Below are 16299 nucleotides of genomic sequence, written 5' to 3'. Positions count from 1 at the left end.
CTGAGCGGCCTGTCATCGTTCGGACACGTTTACCCCTCGGTCAGGAGTACAATGGAGCCGTTTGCGAAGACAGTAGCGGCAGCGGCAACGGCAGGATCCTCAGAGTCAGATTGTCCGCAGCCCCCCCCCCCCCACAACACCGCAACCCAAGAGGGGCCGAGTGAAAGGATCGGCACCCCTACCCGCCTCCGCTCGCAGCGGTCGTGTGATACCGAGGCCTGCGACGGGACAATAACTTCCTCCTGTATTATTAATACTGCAGGGAACGGCAATCACTCAGCGGAGCAGGGCTCGATTCACCACGGGAATATTCAATGAGAAACTGGATCTGTTGTGTTTGCCGCTCCCTGCCAGGCTGGAAACTTCCATACAGCAACAGGGAAATTATCTGGTGAAAGTAGATGTTGAGATTGGCACGCTTGGCTTAATTCCAAGACATGTTCCCACTCCATCTGTCATCAAAATCGCAGGGGGATAATTTGGCCCAAATCACCTCCTCTGATTTGCTTGTTGCTTTCGGTTATTATTTGGAGTACAGAATTGGTTTTCCCCGCATTAACAAACAATGCATCGATTCCCCCGATGGAGCGAAAGATTAAATGAGGGTCAGTCTAAATGAAATAGTCTCAATGGTGAGAATTACTTTGTTTTTCAGATAATTGTCAAGCCTGCAACCACTGCACGGGAGCCAACAATATGGGAACTGCTGATAAAATGACTGCGAATAAAATTAGCTTTGAGTTCTTAATGTCGTCAGTTTCAGTAATTCAGTAAATGGACAAAAATCTAATAGAATCTCTGAATGAGTACACTGACAACATCTTTAATGTTGTTTGTTGGTTACAACACAACGAAGGCGGGAAAGTAACGTGTTTAATGAATCAAAAAAATCCAACTTTATATAACAAGCCAAAAATACAAAAAGTTATCCAATCATGTGAAACATTATTTATAATTGTGTTTGTTCACATATATTGAAGATTACTGTTTCGCAATTACATTTTATTAAATTTCTAACTTTAGTTCAGTAGAAAACAGGAAGACAATCATGTTATTGCCAGTTATAATGTGATCAATAGTTCCAATATAAGAGGCAAACATTCAGATGGAGCATTTTTTTCCACCGCAAAACTAAGACACCCGACATTTGATTTATTTTTAATTTACATAAACATGTTGTATATGCTCTAAAGTCTATAATCTCTATCAGAAAAATAAAGTTGAAACTGCAACCAAAGTGCAGTACAAGTAGAGAAAATATGTAATAAATAAATGTTGTTTATAATGACTTCTTGTGGAGAATTCCTGGGCTCTGCATCTGAACATCTGTTACCAAGGAAAAAGGGTTGGAAAGAAAAATGATAGAAACTAGTTGAAAGCAGCAGCCAGCAAACATTTCCAGCATTCTTGGAAACACCTTTCAAAAGACTTTTACCATTAAAATAATCCCAAAAAACTTAAGGAAACACCCAACTGTGGTCCATTAAAAGCTGATGGTTTGTGTCGCAATATACAATATATCTTCATTTTGACATCTGCTTGTCAATTCAGAGTGACTTTTCGAAATATTACATTTCAGTACAACTAAAACAACGATAACAGCCTCCCGACCATCAGATGTATTCTATAACTAAAAGAAGGAAATGTTTGGGGGAAGAAAAAAAATCAATGAAACCATTAAAAAAAAAAGTGTGGCGCTTTCTTAAAACCAGAAAGTTTATTTTGAAACAGCCAGCGTGGCGACAGTGACGGAGTTCTGATTCCTGGTGAGGCTCTGCTCATCTGCCCGGAAACCTTGAGTTCTCTGCTTCGCCTCTTGGTGCAGCAGCAGGTCCCGCCGGGCCTGCGAGGGGGTTCGAGGATGCTTTCATATCAACATGCATGTCACCCATATCAGGATTCAGTTCACTGAGAAGGTTTACAACTCAAATAAACCACAAACCTTGGAAATACAAGCTCGTCGGTGCTGTAAGTCCCTGATGGATTGATTTCTCGAGTCGATGATGTCCTACAAAGTAAAAACGGTGCTCGTGTTAGAACACACACACTGTGACTGAACACAATCTTTTATACTGTTAAAACGTGACATCTGAAAAGAAGATATGTCCCTTGTTTTCTTTTGTTCGGCAGATATTGAGGATATTTTGTTGAAAATATCGAATTTTCAGGTTGTTTAATTTGATGATCATTTCCTACAGCCTGCCTGTCTGGGATATCATGTATTCTTAGTGCGTAGCTGAACCGGGTCAAAGTCTACCTGAACTTTTTGGGTGACTTCCCCCAGTGCGGTTTGGTCCAGGTGCGGGGCTGAGAGCAGGGAGGAGAGCTGCGCCTGCGTCTTCTCCAAGCCCTCGGTCAGGGTCTTCACTTCCCTCTCCATCGGCAGGTTCTTCAGGTCAGCATGCTGCTGCGCCGTCTGGACGGTCGGGGTGAAGGTTTCGTACAGCTCGTCTCTTTCCAGCTGCAGCTGCGTGAAATACACATGGCCTGAGAATACAAAAATATTGGCAAAGCAGTCGCTCACGTCATGGGTCGGGGGTGGTTCGCGGGCATTTCTGCAATCGGACGAAGAACGCAGCGAGTCCCGTCTCTTACCGCGCTGAGTTTTTGCCTCAAAGCCTCAATGTCCCGGTTCTGATCTTTCAGCTCTTGCAGTTTGACCTTTTCCCTGGGATCCTGTTAAAACAGACATCAAACCCCCATGTCTCAATACAAATAGAACGATTGGATTTTTCATTTTCACACATGAGGGATGCTGCATTGTCTGGTTCTCTGTTGTTATTTGGATGAAGATCTCAGTTGTAGTGAAGTGTAAGTAAACATGGGAGCGTGATCTCGGAGACAAAATAAACACCAGGTGAAGCAGAAAGAGAAAGTGTAACACGTCTACGCAACCTTTTTCCCAGTTGGGTATTTAATTTTTTTCTTGATGTCATTCGTTTCCTTAGTGACACCGGAGAGCAGGTCATTGAGGCATTTGGTATCCGGTAAGACACTTTTAAGGTCCTTCTCCTTTTCCTTCTTCCTCATCTTCAGGTCTTCAATTTGTTTCTTAAAAACGAAGTAGTAAAAAATGATTAAATGGAGAGCTGCAAGTGAATCTGTGATTTTGGTTATTACTTGTTTCAGTTGTTTATTAAAGAAAACAATCCAACATCTGCCACCCCCTTATACTTGTCTTGCAAAGGAGAGATCAACAAAACATATTTTTTCATTTTGTTTTGAAAATACAAACTTCCACACAAAAGAGCGGAATCTTGTGAGTCACATGGAACAATAATTAAGATAGAAAAATTAGACATAATCCTTAAAAGAAAAAACAGTGAAATCAGTTTTCACCTTAAGTGAATCATTCAAACCCACATCTTCCTCCACCTGACGATTTAAGAGTGCAGTGGCGTCACTGAATACTCGGTCATGGTCTTTTTTTTGGCGAGTGATTTGACCGTTCCATTCATCCTCTTGCTCAATAACTGTGTGTCTCCTCTTGTTGACCAGCTCTCGCTGCAGAACATCCAGCCTCTTCTCAGACTCTGCCTGAAATTCTACTCAAACAATGACGCAAGATCATTCCCCTCGGTCCCTTCGTCAAAGGATGAGTGTTGACTTTAAGAAGCGTGGGGATTTGTGACTTACCTGTTAGTTGGTTCTCCAGGCTGCTCCTTGTTTTAGTCATTTCTTCATCATGTGTCTGTCAAGATTGGTGTTTATTCATGATGAACATTTAAAACTTTGACATATAAATGATGGGAAATTGTTCAATTTCCAAAGTAAAATGAAGTTTGGTTTAAAATGATCGGTCATGTTATTAGGATAATGCAAGCATTTAAAGCAGGGGTGTCAAACTCAAGGCCCATGGGCCGGATTAGGACCGTGAAGAGGTTTAATCCGGCTTGCAAAGCTAAAAAATACCAGGTTTGAGGAGTGAATTGAACAATAGGTACCTAACAGTAGTTCATATGTCATGATTTTACTGATCCTGCCCACCTTAGAATACATTTTCCCCCGTGTTGCCCCTGAGCTAAAATGAGTTTGACACCCCTGATTTAAAGGGAAAACATTGAAATCAGAAATTGAGTCAATAAGTCAAGTTAAAAAAAAATAAAATAAAATTCTGCACGTCTATTCTATCCCTCACATTCATCAGAGTTAAGCCTTAACAAATATTGCAAATATCTTTGAAGTATTTTTCAAGGCACACAAATATATTTACATATCAGTATTTAAATACTATTTTTTCTGTGTGGACAACATATCTATTTTTTAAAAACCGAAAGCAACATTTATGTGAATCTAAATATTCCTGTTGTACCCCATCCCACCGATATAATCTCTTTCAACAAAAAAATACAATACAAAGCTACAGTAAGAGGTAACTGCATTACAAAAAACATTAAAAGATCATTTGGGCACATGACGCTTTTCAAATTTTCAATGATATCTGTAACATCTCCGCAGTCCCTCAGACAACATAGAGGATTTTATTTTGATAAAATATCCAGATGCATTTGTGGTAAATGTGAATGATCATTGAGCTGCAGGGCTTAAGATCTGATGCTATTTCTGTTTTTTGTTTCTACTGCCACTCACTAAAACCCGTACCCTTGATCCTATCTCAATATACAAGGTAATAAAAAAAAGTGCCTGAGCTTGCAAAATAGATTTTATTGCTGGTAAATCAAATGATTCATCCAATGAAACACAAGACGAGTTTGGTTTTGATGATGATCTATGGGTTTCAGCCATTTTGACATAAAGCAAGAGGACCGTAAGAACATTTAGAAACACTGTTCTCCATGAACCCACACAATACATATCACATCTGTTCATATCTCTAGCCTGCATCAGTGAAACAGAGATTCTCCTGTTTTTACAATAATTATAATCATAATTTATCGGCTTCTGGTGATTTCTAGAAATTGATTCAAGTGTTCAGCCTTTGACTTTTAAGGACTTTATCTTCCACCTAATCTAAAAAAAGATGTGACGTGTTCGGAGCAATTTGACTGAACTAAAGGAAAGAGAAATGGATTTTGACAATTACTCACCTGTTCCAAGTCCCGGACGAGATTTTCGATGTGAAGCGCCTCCATGTCCACCCTGATTCCCCTCATCCTCTTCTGAAGCTCTCCCTCTAATTGCGCTTGTTCTGTCTTAGCCGCAGTGTTACTTCTCAAACCGTCTGCTTTCAGCTCAGCGATCATGTTCTGGTGTTCACACAGGAGGTGCTTCATCTTCTGCTTGAACACCTGGTAAACAAAACTAGCATTGGTGAAAGGTAAAACATCGATTGGGTTTTTTTTTTTACTCTTCTGTATTTATTCTACATCTATGGTTAAGCGGTTATTTTGCATTTGAATGAAGACATATTCCAAAATATCAATAATGAGCTGAATTCTATTAAAAGTGTAACCTTATATCTTTGATGGGCATTTTATGATAAATGAGCGAAAAAAACTGGCAAGCATTTATCAAGATGAGGAGAGTGAGGAGAAACCCTTGAAACTCAAACTGAGAGGACTCTTTCATAGATAACATCATTATTTCATAATTTAACTATACCTGAGGTGAACTAGCAAAATGTTTAAAAATATCTCTATTTACACTGTGTGTCCCAAGGGTTCACTTCCTTAACAACAAAAATAATCCATAAGATGCTAATAATGACGAAAATCTCCATGTTTAAATCACAAAAACATGTACCCTTAAATAATGTCTTTATAGATGTGTGTCAATGCTGGGACTAACTCTGGCACTAGCACCAGTGCATTTATTCTTTTTGCCAAGGTTCTGTAGGTTTCCTCATTTCTTCAATAAATACTGACTATTTAGTTTGCACTCTTTCTCTATAATAAATGAATACTTTGGAAAGAAGTTGAGATTTAAGTTTCTGAGATCAAAAGCAGAGAGCTGCTTATGTCTCCTGATGTATTCTTCTCACAACTGTCTGGTAACCTTGAACAACACAACCTTTTGTTCTGCTGTGTACTGCATCGCTAACCAGCCAGATGAATTCATATGTTCCGTGGCGATGATAATGATGATGATGGTGGTGAATATGTCAAGAATTGGGAGTGAATGAAGGTCTTTTCTTCTCCACACTGTCATTTTACTGAATTCAACGGAACACGGGAAGTGGTCTTATGAATCCATCTTGAATACCTCTAATAGTTTTCTGTGATGACATTTTAGCATTGATGCTGATTATGTGGGTTTTTTCAAAACACATCTTTACTGCTGGCTTTGTTTTTGCTTGGCTAAAATAAATTTGTAAATAAATGTGTACATGTTTTTTGGTTTGTTCGCTTATCAAGTGGCTTGATTACGTTAGTACCTAGCTGTCAGTGAATTTAACAATCTGCACATAATCTACCCTTACTACATTTTCTTCTTCCCTGGTTTTGGTTCCTATTTCATATCTTTGTTCATATCCGTTATCTGATGGAGGAGCAAGAAAATGATTAATAAAATCCCTGATACAAATCGTGGTTCTGTCATATTCTGAAACATCAGTGGGCTTCTTAATATTAAATCTAGCACTCCTTCCTCCTGTCTCTCACCAAAGACCCCCAACCATCTGCGCTGCATGTGATTATTGGTCCAAAATTCAACACAAATTACATTCTGGTGGCTCGATATGCAAAAGGTTAGCAGTCAAATCTGCATTCTGTTGAAACAGGAATTCAGCAGAACATATTGTGTGTATGTGTGTGCGTGGGGGGGGGGGGCACAGACGGCTGCCTCATTTGCAAAGTTCAAACCGTCAATTTAACTGACCATGATCTCTTCTTGGTGGCACCTTTCGTCACGCTCAATGTCTCTGTCAAGATTTTTGAGTTGAGCCACAACCTCCCCCAGTTGTCTCTGCGTGACCTCCCAAAAATTGTGGATCTTGTCCCTCTCCAGCTGGAAGTAGTTTCTCTCCTCCCTCTCTCTATCCAGCTCCTCTCGGAGGCGCACAATGTGATCGACCATCTGAACACAGGGCATCTGTTTGGTTAGTCGAACATCATGGAATGTCTGGCAGCTACTTCTTTCGTTTTTGTTCATATTTATTCAGCACAGACTTCCTTATGATAAAATATAAACGGTCGAATCAAGAATTAAATTTTAAAAAAAGAATCACCTTCATGGGAAACCAATTCAACTTTGCAGCATTACATCTCCATGTGAACTAAAGCATGCATTATTAAATAAAAAACATAATGGTTTGATACAGTTTTTGAAAAAAAAAACAAAAACACAAGAGTCATCTGTTCAAATTGTATGTATCTCTTGTTCCACTCTCGTACTAAAGCTCGATTATATATTAACACACAGATTTTGGATTTACATCTGTACAAGTATCAGATGCATTTTTAAACACTTGGGGGGAAAACATACCACTGGCAAGAGAACTTTAGTTTAATTAAAAGAGCAGTTTAATGACCAAAACAATCCAGAAAACCAAAATGTTAAGCAGTTCCGTTCTGACCTGCTCCTTGGACAGCTCGTCCTTGGTGAGCCCATCGATTAGCGTAGGTAGCTTCGCCTTGGCGGACTTTTTATTTGCGCCTTTGTTTTTCGGTGGCTGGAGAAAAGTCAACACAAACAAAGGTAATAATTGGAATTAAAAACGAAAAAAACCTTTATTTCGTAGGCATCGTTATATCGAAACTAGAACCGGTGTGTGACCCACATAAAGCTTGTCAAGGGATTAGCATTGCTAACTGATAATTAGCAAATGAATGTTGCATTCCTCACCATGTTTAAGTGAACCTGACGTGACGCTCTTCAAGCCAGATGCCGAAAACCATTTGTTCCCATAGCAACGTGTCAACGTGAGATTTGGGATGCAATAGAAACATCCACTAGAGGGCGATGTAACACGACCGGGGAGTCGAATTCATATTTTCTCTCAAGTTTACCTGCGCTATACATTTAAAACGTGCTCGATGAAATATACTCGAGCATATCCCTTCTGTCACTTATTCCATTAGGTTACACAATTCTAGATTTATTTGGAGACGGCTCTCTTACAGTAAAAAAAAAAAAAAAAAACATTTTTTGCACTTTATGTTTGCAAAAATGTATTCTTCTCTCTTAAACTTGGAGTCTGCTACAACACAGGCTAGGATCTAGGTCAAAATTAAATTTTAAATTCACATCAAAGCTTCTGGAGCATTTTATTGTTTTTTTTTTTTTAAGTTATCATCAAGGGACTGAGGATCAAATCCAAAAGGTACTCTAAAAATGTACATTTCATGTGATTAAGGAGTGATGATCACCTATGTGATTTGCTCTCTAAATAGGGAAGCTTGTTATCTTGGTCCTCATACATGTTCAAATAAAAATGATTCTGCGTCTGTTTTGATCAATTCGATTCAGATTTATATGCCGGGGTCTGCATTTGACCACAGGTGTATTTTTCTACAAGATAGCTCGTAAAATCAGCTCGTCCATCTTTCCATCTGAGCATATCAAAGAGGGAACAATATTTGACATTCATGCTTTATTATTTGTATGTCACATTATCAGCATCAATTAAAACAGAGTCTACTATGTATATTGTGAGATAAAATATTTACTTTCCAAGTCTTAACAGGTGAGTTAATGGTCAAACAAGAAGAGAGACGAAATCACAGAGGCATATTCATGATCCCTCCGAGGTGGGGGGACGTGGAGGAGTGGAGGGAACGCTGAGGAAAACAATTAATTCAAACTACCATTATTATTGGGTGAAAAAAAAACAAACAAACATTGACAACAACGATATGAGGCAGAACACTGAGTGTGCTTACCTTCAGAGGCAATTAGCTTTGTGACTAGATCAGCATTCAGAATTCCTACATATATTTGGGAAAAAATATGTTTACAGCCAAACTGGTCTGAGGAACTTTGTGCAAATCTTAGTGAGATACAAGCAACAGCAAAAAACACAAACCTCTCTTACAGACTTGTACATCTTCCTTGTCTTCTGATAAACTCTCTACTGTGAACAGATAAAAACACTCAGCACTGACAGCTACACACAAGAAAATAATCAATCTCAAATTAAAGAGGTCTGTCAATGTGCGTCTACATTCTTTACCAATTTATCTCATGCTTTTTTTTTTCCAAAATAAACAATGACTCACGACTCTTTAAAGTAATTTAACCAGTAGTTGGTCAAAGGTTACTCTGGAGAATATTATGAATGACTGACCTTTCCAACTGAATATTAATGGATTATGTAACAGTGCGGTTTTCCTATGTTTAATGAACAATCATATATTGTTCACCGACATTAAAAATACTACAACTGTCATGTATCATGCAGCTAAATCTAAAAATCTAAACACTTTACAACAATTATTGTGGAGATGTGTTGGGTGGGCTGAGTTGCCCTATGTGGCATTTTTTCGTGATTCAGGCAGCCCAATGTGGCATCACCATCTGTCTTACCTGATGAGGCCATGGCTGACTTGGCACCCTCTATAATATCTTCAGATGGTGGGACAGGCAGCACAAAGGGGACAGAGCAATCAAAGCTTTTGTTAAGAAATACAACATCCATGGGTCCGTTGTTGCTTTTCAGGTGGATCTGGTACATTGCCGGGCAGTTCTGGACCTGAGAGATAATGCATCCAACCGTGAATCATCACATCTGACTTAAATGTAACAAACTGACGAGGAACTTACTGCTTTGGGAATAGGGACGTCTAGCTGTGCTCCGGAAGGCGCTCGTATAGCCAACAGTGTGTGTCCTGAAGACAGAGGAGAGAAAGGGTATTTTTTTGTCAAGATTTTAACGACGTCACATTTATTTTTCCTCTAAACAAAACTGTAGGACTGACTGACATCAAAAGTTTAAACCTGAAAACTACTTGATAGCTTGAGACTGACAGACATTACCAGTGAAGATGTTGTAGATATCCTCATGATTCACATAGGTGAGAGTTGACCTGAGTTAAGGATCAATTCAAATCCTTGTTTTTGGTTTTGGAATTAAAAAAAAAAAAAGCATTTGTATTGGGAGTTATTCACAATAAATCTTTACATCAATTTATTTAAGACATTCAGATTATTTGCTTCTGCGATATTAAGGGGAAACAAAGTTTTCCAAATGCAGTAGGAGTGTCTCTTTGGTACACATTAGTACATCTCTTGTACATCACTTATCCATTCACTAAAGGGATTCTAATACAGAATACAGAGGAAAAAGACCGGCAAAAGCGAATGAATCCACATAAAGCGAACATAGAGAGGATATGGACTGCTGTCTTCCTTTGTGTTCTTGATGCTCTGTTCAACCCACTGCGTCTGCTGGTCCAACATATTCTCCACCTGCTCCAGATCCTTCAGCTCAGACTTCAATTCTGCCACTCGGTTGATACATCCCAGTGCATTCCTTTCCTGTATTGAGCCCCTAATTTTAAAGGATTAATGAATTTCAATATTATGTAAAAAAAAAAAAAAAAGTTACAGTGTTCACACAAGGAGGCATATCTGTAACACAGATTAAACCTTACCTCCACTCTACAATACACTTGGACTTCTTCACAATCAGACCAATGCCCGCAAGCACATTTGTGATGTCATATATTCGTCTTTTCTTTCCAACCAAGTCATCTGCGGCCTGAAACAAGAAAAAAAAAACAGCAAAAGAAAATGACAAATGAATACAAAGTACTTTCGAATCGCATGTTTTCATTTAATAAGGTAAGAGTGGTGCAGCGTTTGACCAGAAGCTCTTGCAAAAATCCAACATCGGAATCACAAACAGGACCAAAGCCTTTCTCTCTAAGCAGTAACAAATAGTGTTTTGTTTTTCTGTTGTTTATTTGTCTGAGGAGAAATGGAATTCAAATAGTATACAAAGAGGTATATCTAAATATGCACCACTTTTATGGAGCTATATTATGCCACAAACTCACTTTGTTCAGGTCCACCTCGCCTTTTGGAGTTGCTCTTAACAATTTGATAAACCTCGCAGCGAGAAGGTTGAGGCTTTTCGACCGTCTCCGGTTCTTGTTCCGTTTCGGGATGAAGACGTTGACCTGAATCGGCGGCGGTTCCATGCTGATGAGCAGGGAGAGACACACGTAGTGAACTCCGAAACGTTGTTAGACAGACTTTTAACTGGATGTAATGATGAATACATAGATGGACAATGACCTTTAACCTCGCCAATTGAGGATAATATGTCGCGGCTGTGGCGGAGACAACTTTTTCTTAGCTTTCTTAGCTCACACAGCTAGCAATGTGATTCCTTTATTGCGGATCTCGTATGCAAATGTATGGGAACACGCTACCATGCGAGGAGACCTGTATTTACCTTGGTACTGATATAAACATTAAAACTAATGCTGTTTTATTTTGTACCACGTTTACTCCAGAACAAAGTCCCGCTGCGATATAAATGTGGAATAAAAGTGTTTCGGTTTAAATACACTTACGTCACATATGTTGGTGAGCATGAGTTGAGTTCACAGCTGAAAGTCTGTGTTTACGCGAAACACGCCAACTTTACCGGAAGCGCTCTCGGATGGATGCGCGTGAAAGATCCCCGTTTCCGGTAGCCGAACGGACCTGCCTTCAAAATAAAGCTTTCGTTTACGCTTTGGAATGAAACGGTCATATTTCGACAGATTTCTCTCTAAAGTCAATCATGATTCAGTGAAATTGATTGCCACGTCACATAATTTCATCAATCTATTGTATTAATTTATTTCATGTATCTATTTTATATTAACTTGTACTCCTAACATTTGTCTATGGAGGTTGTCATTCATTTACTGCTTATTTGCACTGTACTGTTACTATTTTTTGTCCGGTACATGCGGAGAAACTGATGATAAAGCTGACTCATTCAACTCATTGTCGAAATCCATTCGTAACATCCGGACTTGAGTTTTTTCCCTTGAAGATGTTTCATCGCTCATCCGAGAGGCTTCTTTAGTTCGAATGGACTGTGGAGAATTTTCCGTATATTGCAAAGGTTGTCTCAATTGTGATGACATGTTATGTTAATGACAGTTGATTTGCAGAAACTAAGTTGAATGGGATTGTTGTGTTAATGAATGCCGTTCGGAACACAAATTTGATAATACTTAATTGAAATGATCATAGTACAGAAATAAATGACTTCGGTTTTGTCTTGGTGTAATGTTAGACAAGGTTTAAATTAACGTAAACAAACGCACCTGGCGTTAATTCGGTCAGCTGCTGCAGTCACGTGACCCGGCGGCGCAGTCATGTGATGCACTTCCGTGTTTATATTTAAGGCCTTTCGAGTCGGTTCAACAACCGAACGCGGGTTGTTGTATTTTTGTTTAGAGGCGCTGTGGATGAAGCTTGTCCTGTTGTTTTTGGTTTCTAGACCGGGTGAGGCTCAGCGATGTTCGGCGGCGGGCTGCTGTTATGTTTGCTAGCCGGGATGCAGCTCGGTTCCCGGGCCCAGTATGACTCCGACGAGGTGACGGATCTCCCCGGGCTAACGTTCAAACCCAACTTTCGCCAGTGGTCGGGATACCTGCAGGTCGGGCCCGGAAAATTTCTTCACTACTGGTAAGTAGTGGAATCAAATTTCTTTATTGGAGACTAAATCTATTGTTTAGATTTTTTTTCGCCTCCTTTGGTGAACTCGTGTTTGAGCGCACACACTCCTGCAGCTGAAGTCCCCACCCCTACAAAAGGCTTCTCTGATAGTTTTGTAAAGGCTTTTTAAAAATTCTGCCTAAATGTTTTATTGCTTTGCAGGGTCGTTCGTTTTATCGTTACCCAGCACCTCTGCTGAATTTTCTTTATCTGCACCAAACACATTGGTCCTGGGGTTAGTTAATTTGAGGATTTTCTGTTTAATAGTCACACTTAATTTTGGTTCAACGCAGCTTAATATTATTAATTACCTTGAGACTTTTCACCTCCTGATAATGCCAACAGAGCTGCTCAGTAGCTTCAGACATCTGGCTGTTCTCGTCTTCGGTCCATCCACTTTTCAACATATTGCACTGAAGGCTTATGGCTTGATGTTCTCTGAACAATTTGTGATGAATGCGCTTGTTCAAGTTTGATTGTGTATCGTTTGAATAGCAATGAAGAAATTCAATTTTGCTTTTTGCCTCATTGGTCCATGCATTTTCCGGTCTGTAGAAGTTTTTAAATGTGTAAAATGAGTATCGCCTTCTGGAAAAGGCATGTCTGTCCTGTGTATGGAAGTGTGTCAGTTTTAATGTTTAACTCAGTGAAAGCCATATATTTTGAGAATTGAACCTTTGGTCACACAGGTTTGTGAGCTCTCAGAGGGACCCTGTCAAAGACCCCCTGGTGCTCTGGCTGAATGGAGGACCAGGCTGCAGCTCCCTGGATGGATTCCTATCAGAAAATGGGCCCTTTCATGTGAGTGTGCTTGCTTTACCTGTGCACTGAATGAAGGCAACTTTTGGAAAAGAATTTTGGACTTCTCTTATCAGGTAAATGATGATGGGGCCACACTGTATGTGAATGAATACAGCTGGAACAAGATTGCAAATGTGCTGTATCTGGAGTCTCCTGCAGGGGTTGGCTATTCCTATTCGTATAAAGAAAACTACACTACAGATGACAACCAGGTCAGCTATTTTAAAAATCTTGCAAAACATGGAAGAAAAACAGGTACTTACATTCCAGATGTTTTTTAGGTGGCTGAGGACAATTTCATAGCACTGCAGAGCTTCTTCGCCAAGTTTCCAGCCTATAAGCAGAATGAGTTCTTCATCTTTGGGGAAAGTTATGGTGGGATTTACGTACCCCTGCTTTCACTGTTAGTGGCCAACAAAGGCCCCGAAATAAACTTCAAGGTGAAATTCTTAGTTTCAAGACTTCCACATACATGTGTATGAACAAAAGGGAGTAAAAAAATTCCTTTTTTTTTTTGTCAAGGGTTTTTCAGTTGGAAATGGTTACAGCAGTGCAGCTCTCAACGACCAGTCGCTGATATACTTTGCTTACTACCATGGGATCTTGGGAGAAGAGTAAGTGGCACTTTTGGTGTATTAATATATTCACTCGTGAAGCAGAAAGAATAGATCCGACTGTTAACGTCAAAGCTCAAAACATAGCTTTGACCACTCTCCTGTAATGGGATTTTATAAAGTGAAAGCAATCAACTCTGCCATTTCTCCGTTTTGTACAATTGAGTTCAGTCCTCGAATCACTGCCATCATAGTAACTGTCTGCATTGGTATAAAAGTATAGTAGATAAACTGGTCACTGTCAAATTTTGAAAGTTTGGAGTTTCCTTACAGATTGTGGCGTGGACTAAATATAAACTGCTGTGAGAGGGGGACCTGTAATTTCCACAACAACAGCAACAAAGCCTGCCAAATTTTGGTCGGTAGGCCTAAATACACAACATTCAGCATGCGTGTGTGATTACTGATGTAAGCTGCTCATATCTTGCAGGTAAATGTAAGCTTTGATGCGGTGTACAGGGAAGGACTAAATGAATATGCACTGTACTTGGACTGTGAGGGTCCCAGCGGCTTCCACAAAGGCTACAAGAGGACAATGAGTCACCTATTTAAGAAATACCGGAAGCCCACGCAAATGGTAAGGTTTTTTTAAAGCAATTTTTCCAAATACAGCTACTTCTGAAATACTGATTTGGTGTCGCCGCCCCCCCCCCCCCCCCCCCCCTCCTGGTAAAGCCTCCCTCTGTGTCTGAAGTTCCTCCGTGCATCAACAGCACAGCTCAAGCAAACTGGTTAAACAGAGGTGATGTGAGGAAAGCGTTGAACATTCCAGATGTATTGCCACCATGGGATATATGCAGGTAAATACTTCATTGCTATGGTTAAGAAAAAAATGTTTTTATATATAATGCTACATTAGAGTACTTGCATGACACAGAAGGGGCCGCAGACAAATCTGAGATAACACTGATTGCATCAGTTAAAAGGTGGGTGGTGGTAAATGACCAGATCAGGAAGGTTTTGAGGTCAAGCTGTTGTCCCAAGTCTATTAAAATGAGAGATGCACTGAACTTTGTAACCATTAAAATGCAGTTACAATTGAACTAGAACAGTTTTAGGGTTTTTTGTTTTTTAGCTATTTGAAATGTAACCTATTCAGTGAGTGGAATTCAGCTCAACTTCTGTAGCCTGCATTATGTGACCTTCCCCAAATGTGAGCAAAAGTTCATTCAAACATATTTCTGACAAATGATGCAACTTTTTACTTTAGTGACGACGTGGGAGACAACTACACCACCAACTACTCCACCATGAAGGATGTGTACCTGAAGCTGCTGCCCTTGGGTCTGCGGGCGCTAGTCTACAACGGTGACACAGATATGGCTTGCAACTTCTTGGGAGACCAGTGGTTTGTGGAAGATCTAGGCCAAATGGTAGGAATGTTAATTTTAGGAAATGATGCCCCCAAACTTAACAGAAACTTAATATGCTTAGCAATCACGCTAATATTTCTTAGGCAACCACGAAATACCAGCCCTGGATCCACAATAACCAGATTGCCGGTTTCTATCAGCAGTTTGGAAACCTCACCTTTTTGACTGTCAAGGTAAACACCTCTATAGTTCAGATCTGATCAAAGTGTGATACATTGTAAATGTTTTTCTCAACATATATTTTGTTGCAGGGGGCTGGTCACATGGTTCCACAGTGGGCTCCTGGTCCAGCTTTGCACATGTTCCAGTCTTTCCTAACAAATGACAGTTACTGAGCCAGAAGAAACTGTTTTCAGGCCTGCACTTGTCCGTCTGTGGATAGCACGTTTAGCTCAGGAATGAAACTGTGGCAGGAAAAGGGACATTTCACCACTGAACCTTCAGATCAATCTAATGTCTTCAATACATGCGGTGTCAAGGTTGAATAAAAACTGATGCACATGTTGATAGACTTAATGTTATCAAATGCCTTTTTTGTTTTAACAATTATTTTGGGAAAAAATTGAATTTGTTTTGTCAAAATAAATGTACTGGTATATTTCCAAACACATGTTCATGACACTTAACAAGCTACAAATTTCCAGTGAGTAGAAGTGTCCTTAGGTGTTTGTTTCATTTTATTTTTTCATGTCCTACAAATACATTTGAATGAGTTCTTGACTGAAGCTTAAGATGAATCAAATAATTTGTGCCAAGGAAAGTTTACAGAAATAAGAGTATGGTTTTGTTTTTTTTTTTGCTGATCAGGAAAACCTGACTTGATTAATTTCCTTAAGGGAAAATCACTTTGTTCTTTCAAACTTGATGTGAGAATGTAAAATTTGTGGGAGAAAAGTAATACCAATGAATAAAAGCAAGAACGTGGTGACACTAATTCAAGCAATTCTACAACA

At 39.5% G+C, this 16299-nt stretch overlaps 3 protein-coding genes across 4 annotated transcripts; 1 reads left to right on the top strand and 2 right to left on the bottom strand.

Annotated features, from left to right (window-relative positions):
• Positions 1 to 864: 864 nt before the first annotated feature.
• On the bottom strand, positions 865 to 8589 carry drc4 (dynein regulatory complex subunit 4). Its single transcript, XM_086175306.1, has 11 exons — positions 8568 to 8589; positions 7475 to 7570; positions 6778 to 6975; positions 5049 to 5249; positions 3637 to 3691; positions 3340 to 3545; positions 2896 to 3051; positions 2596 to 2676; positions 2258 to 2467; positions 1943 to 2008; positions 865 to 1843 (listed from the first exon to the last, which is right to left on the bottom strand). Exons 3-11 carry the CDS (start codon positions 6973 to 6975, stop codon positions 1718 to 1720), a joined length of 1299 nt encoding a protein of 432 aa, XP_086031432.1. The 5' UTR covers positions 7475 to 7570; positions 8568 to 8589; the 3' UTR covers positions 865 to 1717.
• LOC147217835 (transcription factor E2F5-like) lies at positions 8436 to 11523 on the bottom strand. 2 transcript variants are annotated; one of them, XM_086175308.1, is made up of 10 exons: positions 11418 to 11523; positions 10896 to 11040; positions 10491 to 10597; positions 10233 to 10387; positions 9874 to 9918; positions 9661 to 9725; positions 9424 to 9589; positions 8924 to 8968; positions 8781 to 8825; positions 8436 to 8678 (listed from the first exon to the last, which is right to left on the bottom strand). In XM_086175308.1, exons 2-10 carry the CDS (start codon positions 11037 to 11039, stop codon positions 8590 to 8592), a joined length of 861 nt encoding a protein of 286 aa, XP_086031434.1. In that variant the 5' UTR covers position 11040; positions 11418 to 11523; the 3' UTR covers positions 8436 to 8589. The 2 variants fall into 2 exon arrangements, with proteins under 2 accessions (XP_086031434.1, XP_086031433.1); XM_086175307.1 differs by having other exon boundaries at positions 8449 to 8678; positions 8924 to 8971.
• A 705-nt stretch (positions 11524 to 12228) lies between these two features.
• LOC147217834 (lysosomal protective protein) lies at positions 12229 to 16277 on the top strand. The gene is made up of 11 exons (XM_086175084.1): positions 12229 to 12528; positions 13248 to 13359; positions 13434 to 13571; positions 13641 to 13799; positions 13882 to 13973; positions 14247 to 14331; positions 14404 to 14550; positions 14649 to 14773; positions 15184 to 15346; positions 15430 to 15519; positions 15598 to 16277. Exons 1-11 carry the CDS (start codon positions 12359 to 12361, stop codon positions 15679 to 15681), a joined length of 1365 nt encoding a protein of 454 aa, XP_086031210.1. The 5' UTR covers positions 12229 to 12358; the 3' UTR covers positions 15682 to 16277.
• The last annotated feature ends 22 nt before the right edge of the window (positions 16278 to 16299 follow it).

Source organism: Fistularia commersonii, chromosome 27 (genome assembly GCF_037954325.1).
Source record: "Fistularia commersonii isolate RoL2024-O1a breed Wild chromosome 27, RoL_Fcom_v1.0, whole genome shotgun sequence".
Taxonomy (NCBI): domain Eukaryota; kingdom Metazoa; phylum Chordata; class Actinopteri; order Syngnathiformes; family Fistulariidae; genus Fistularia; species Fistularia commersonii.
This window is presented reverse-complemented; position numbering and strand designations above follow the sequence as displayed.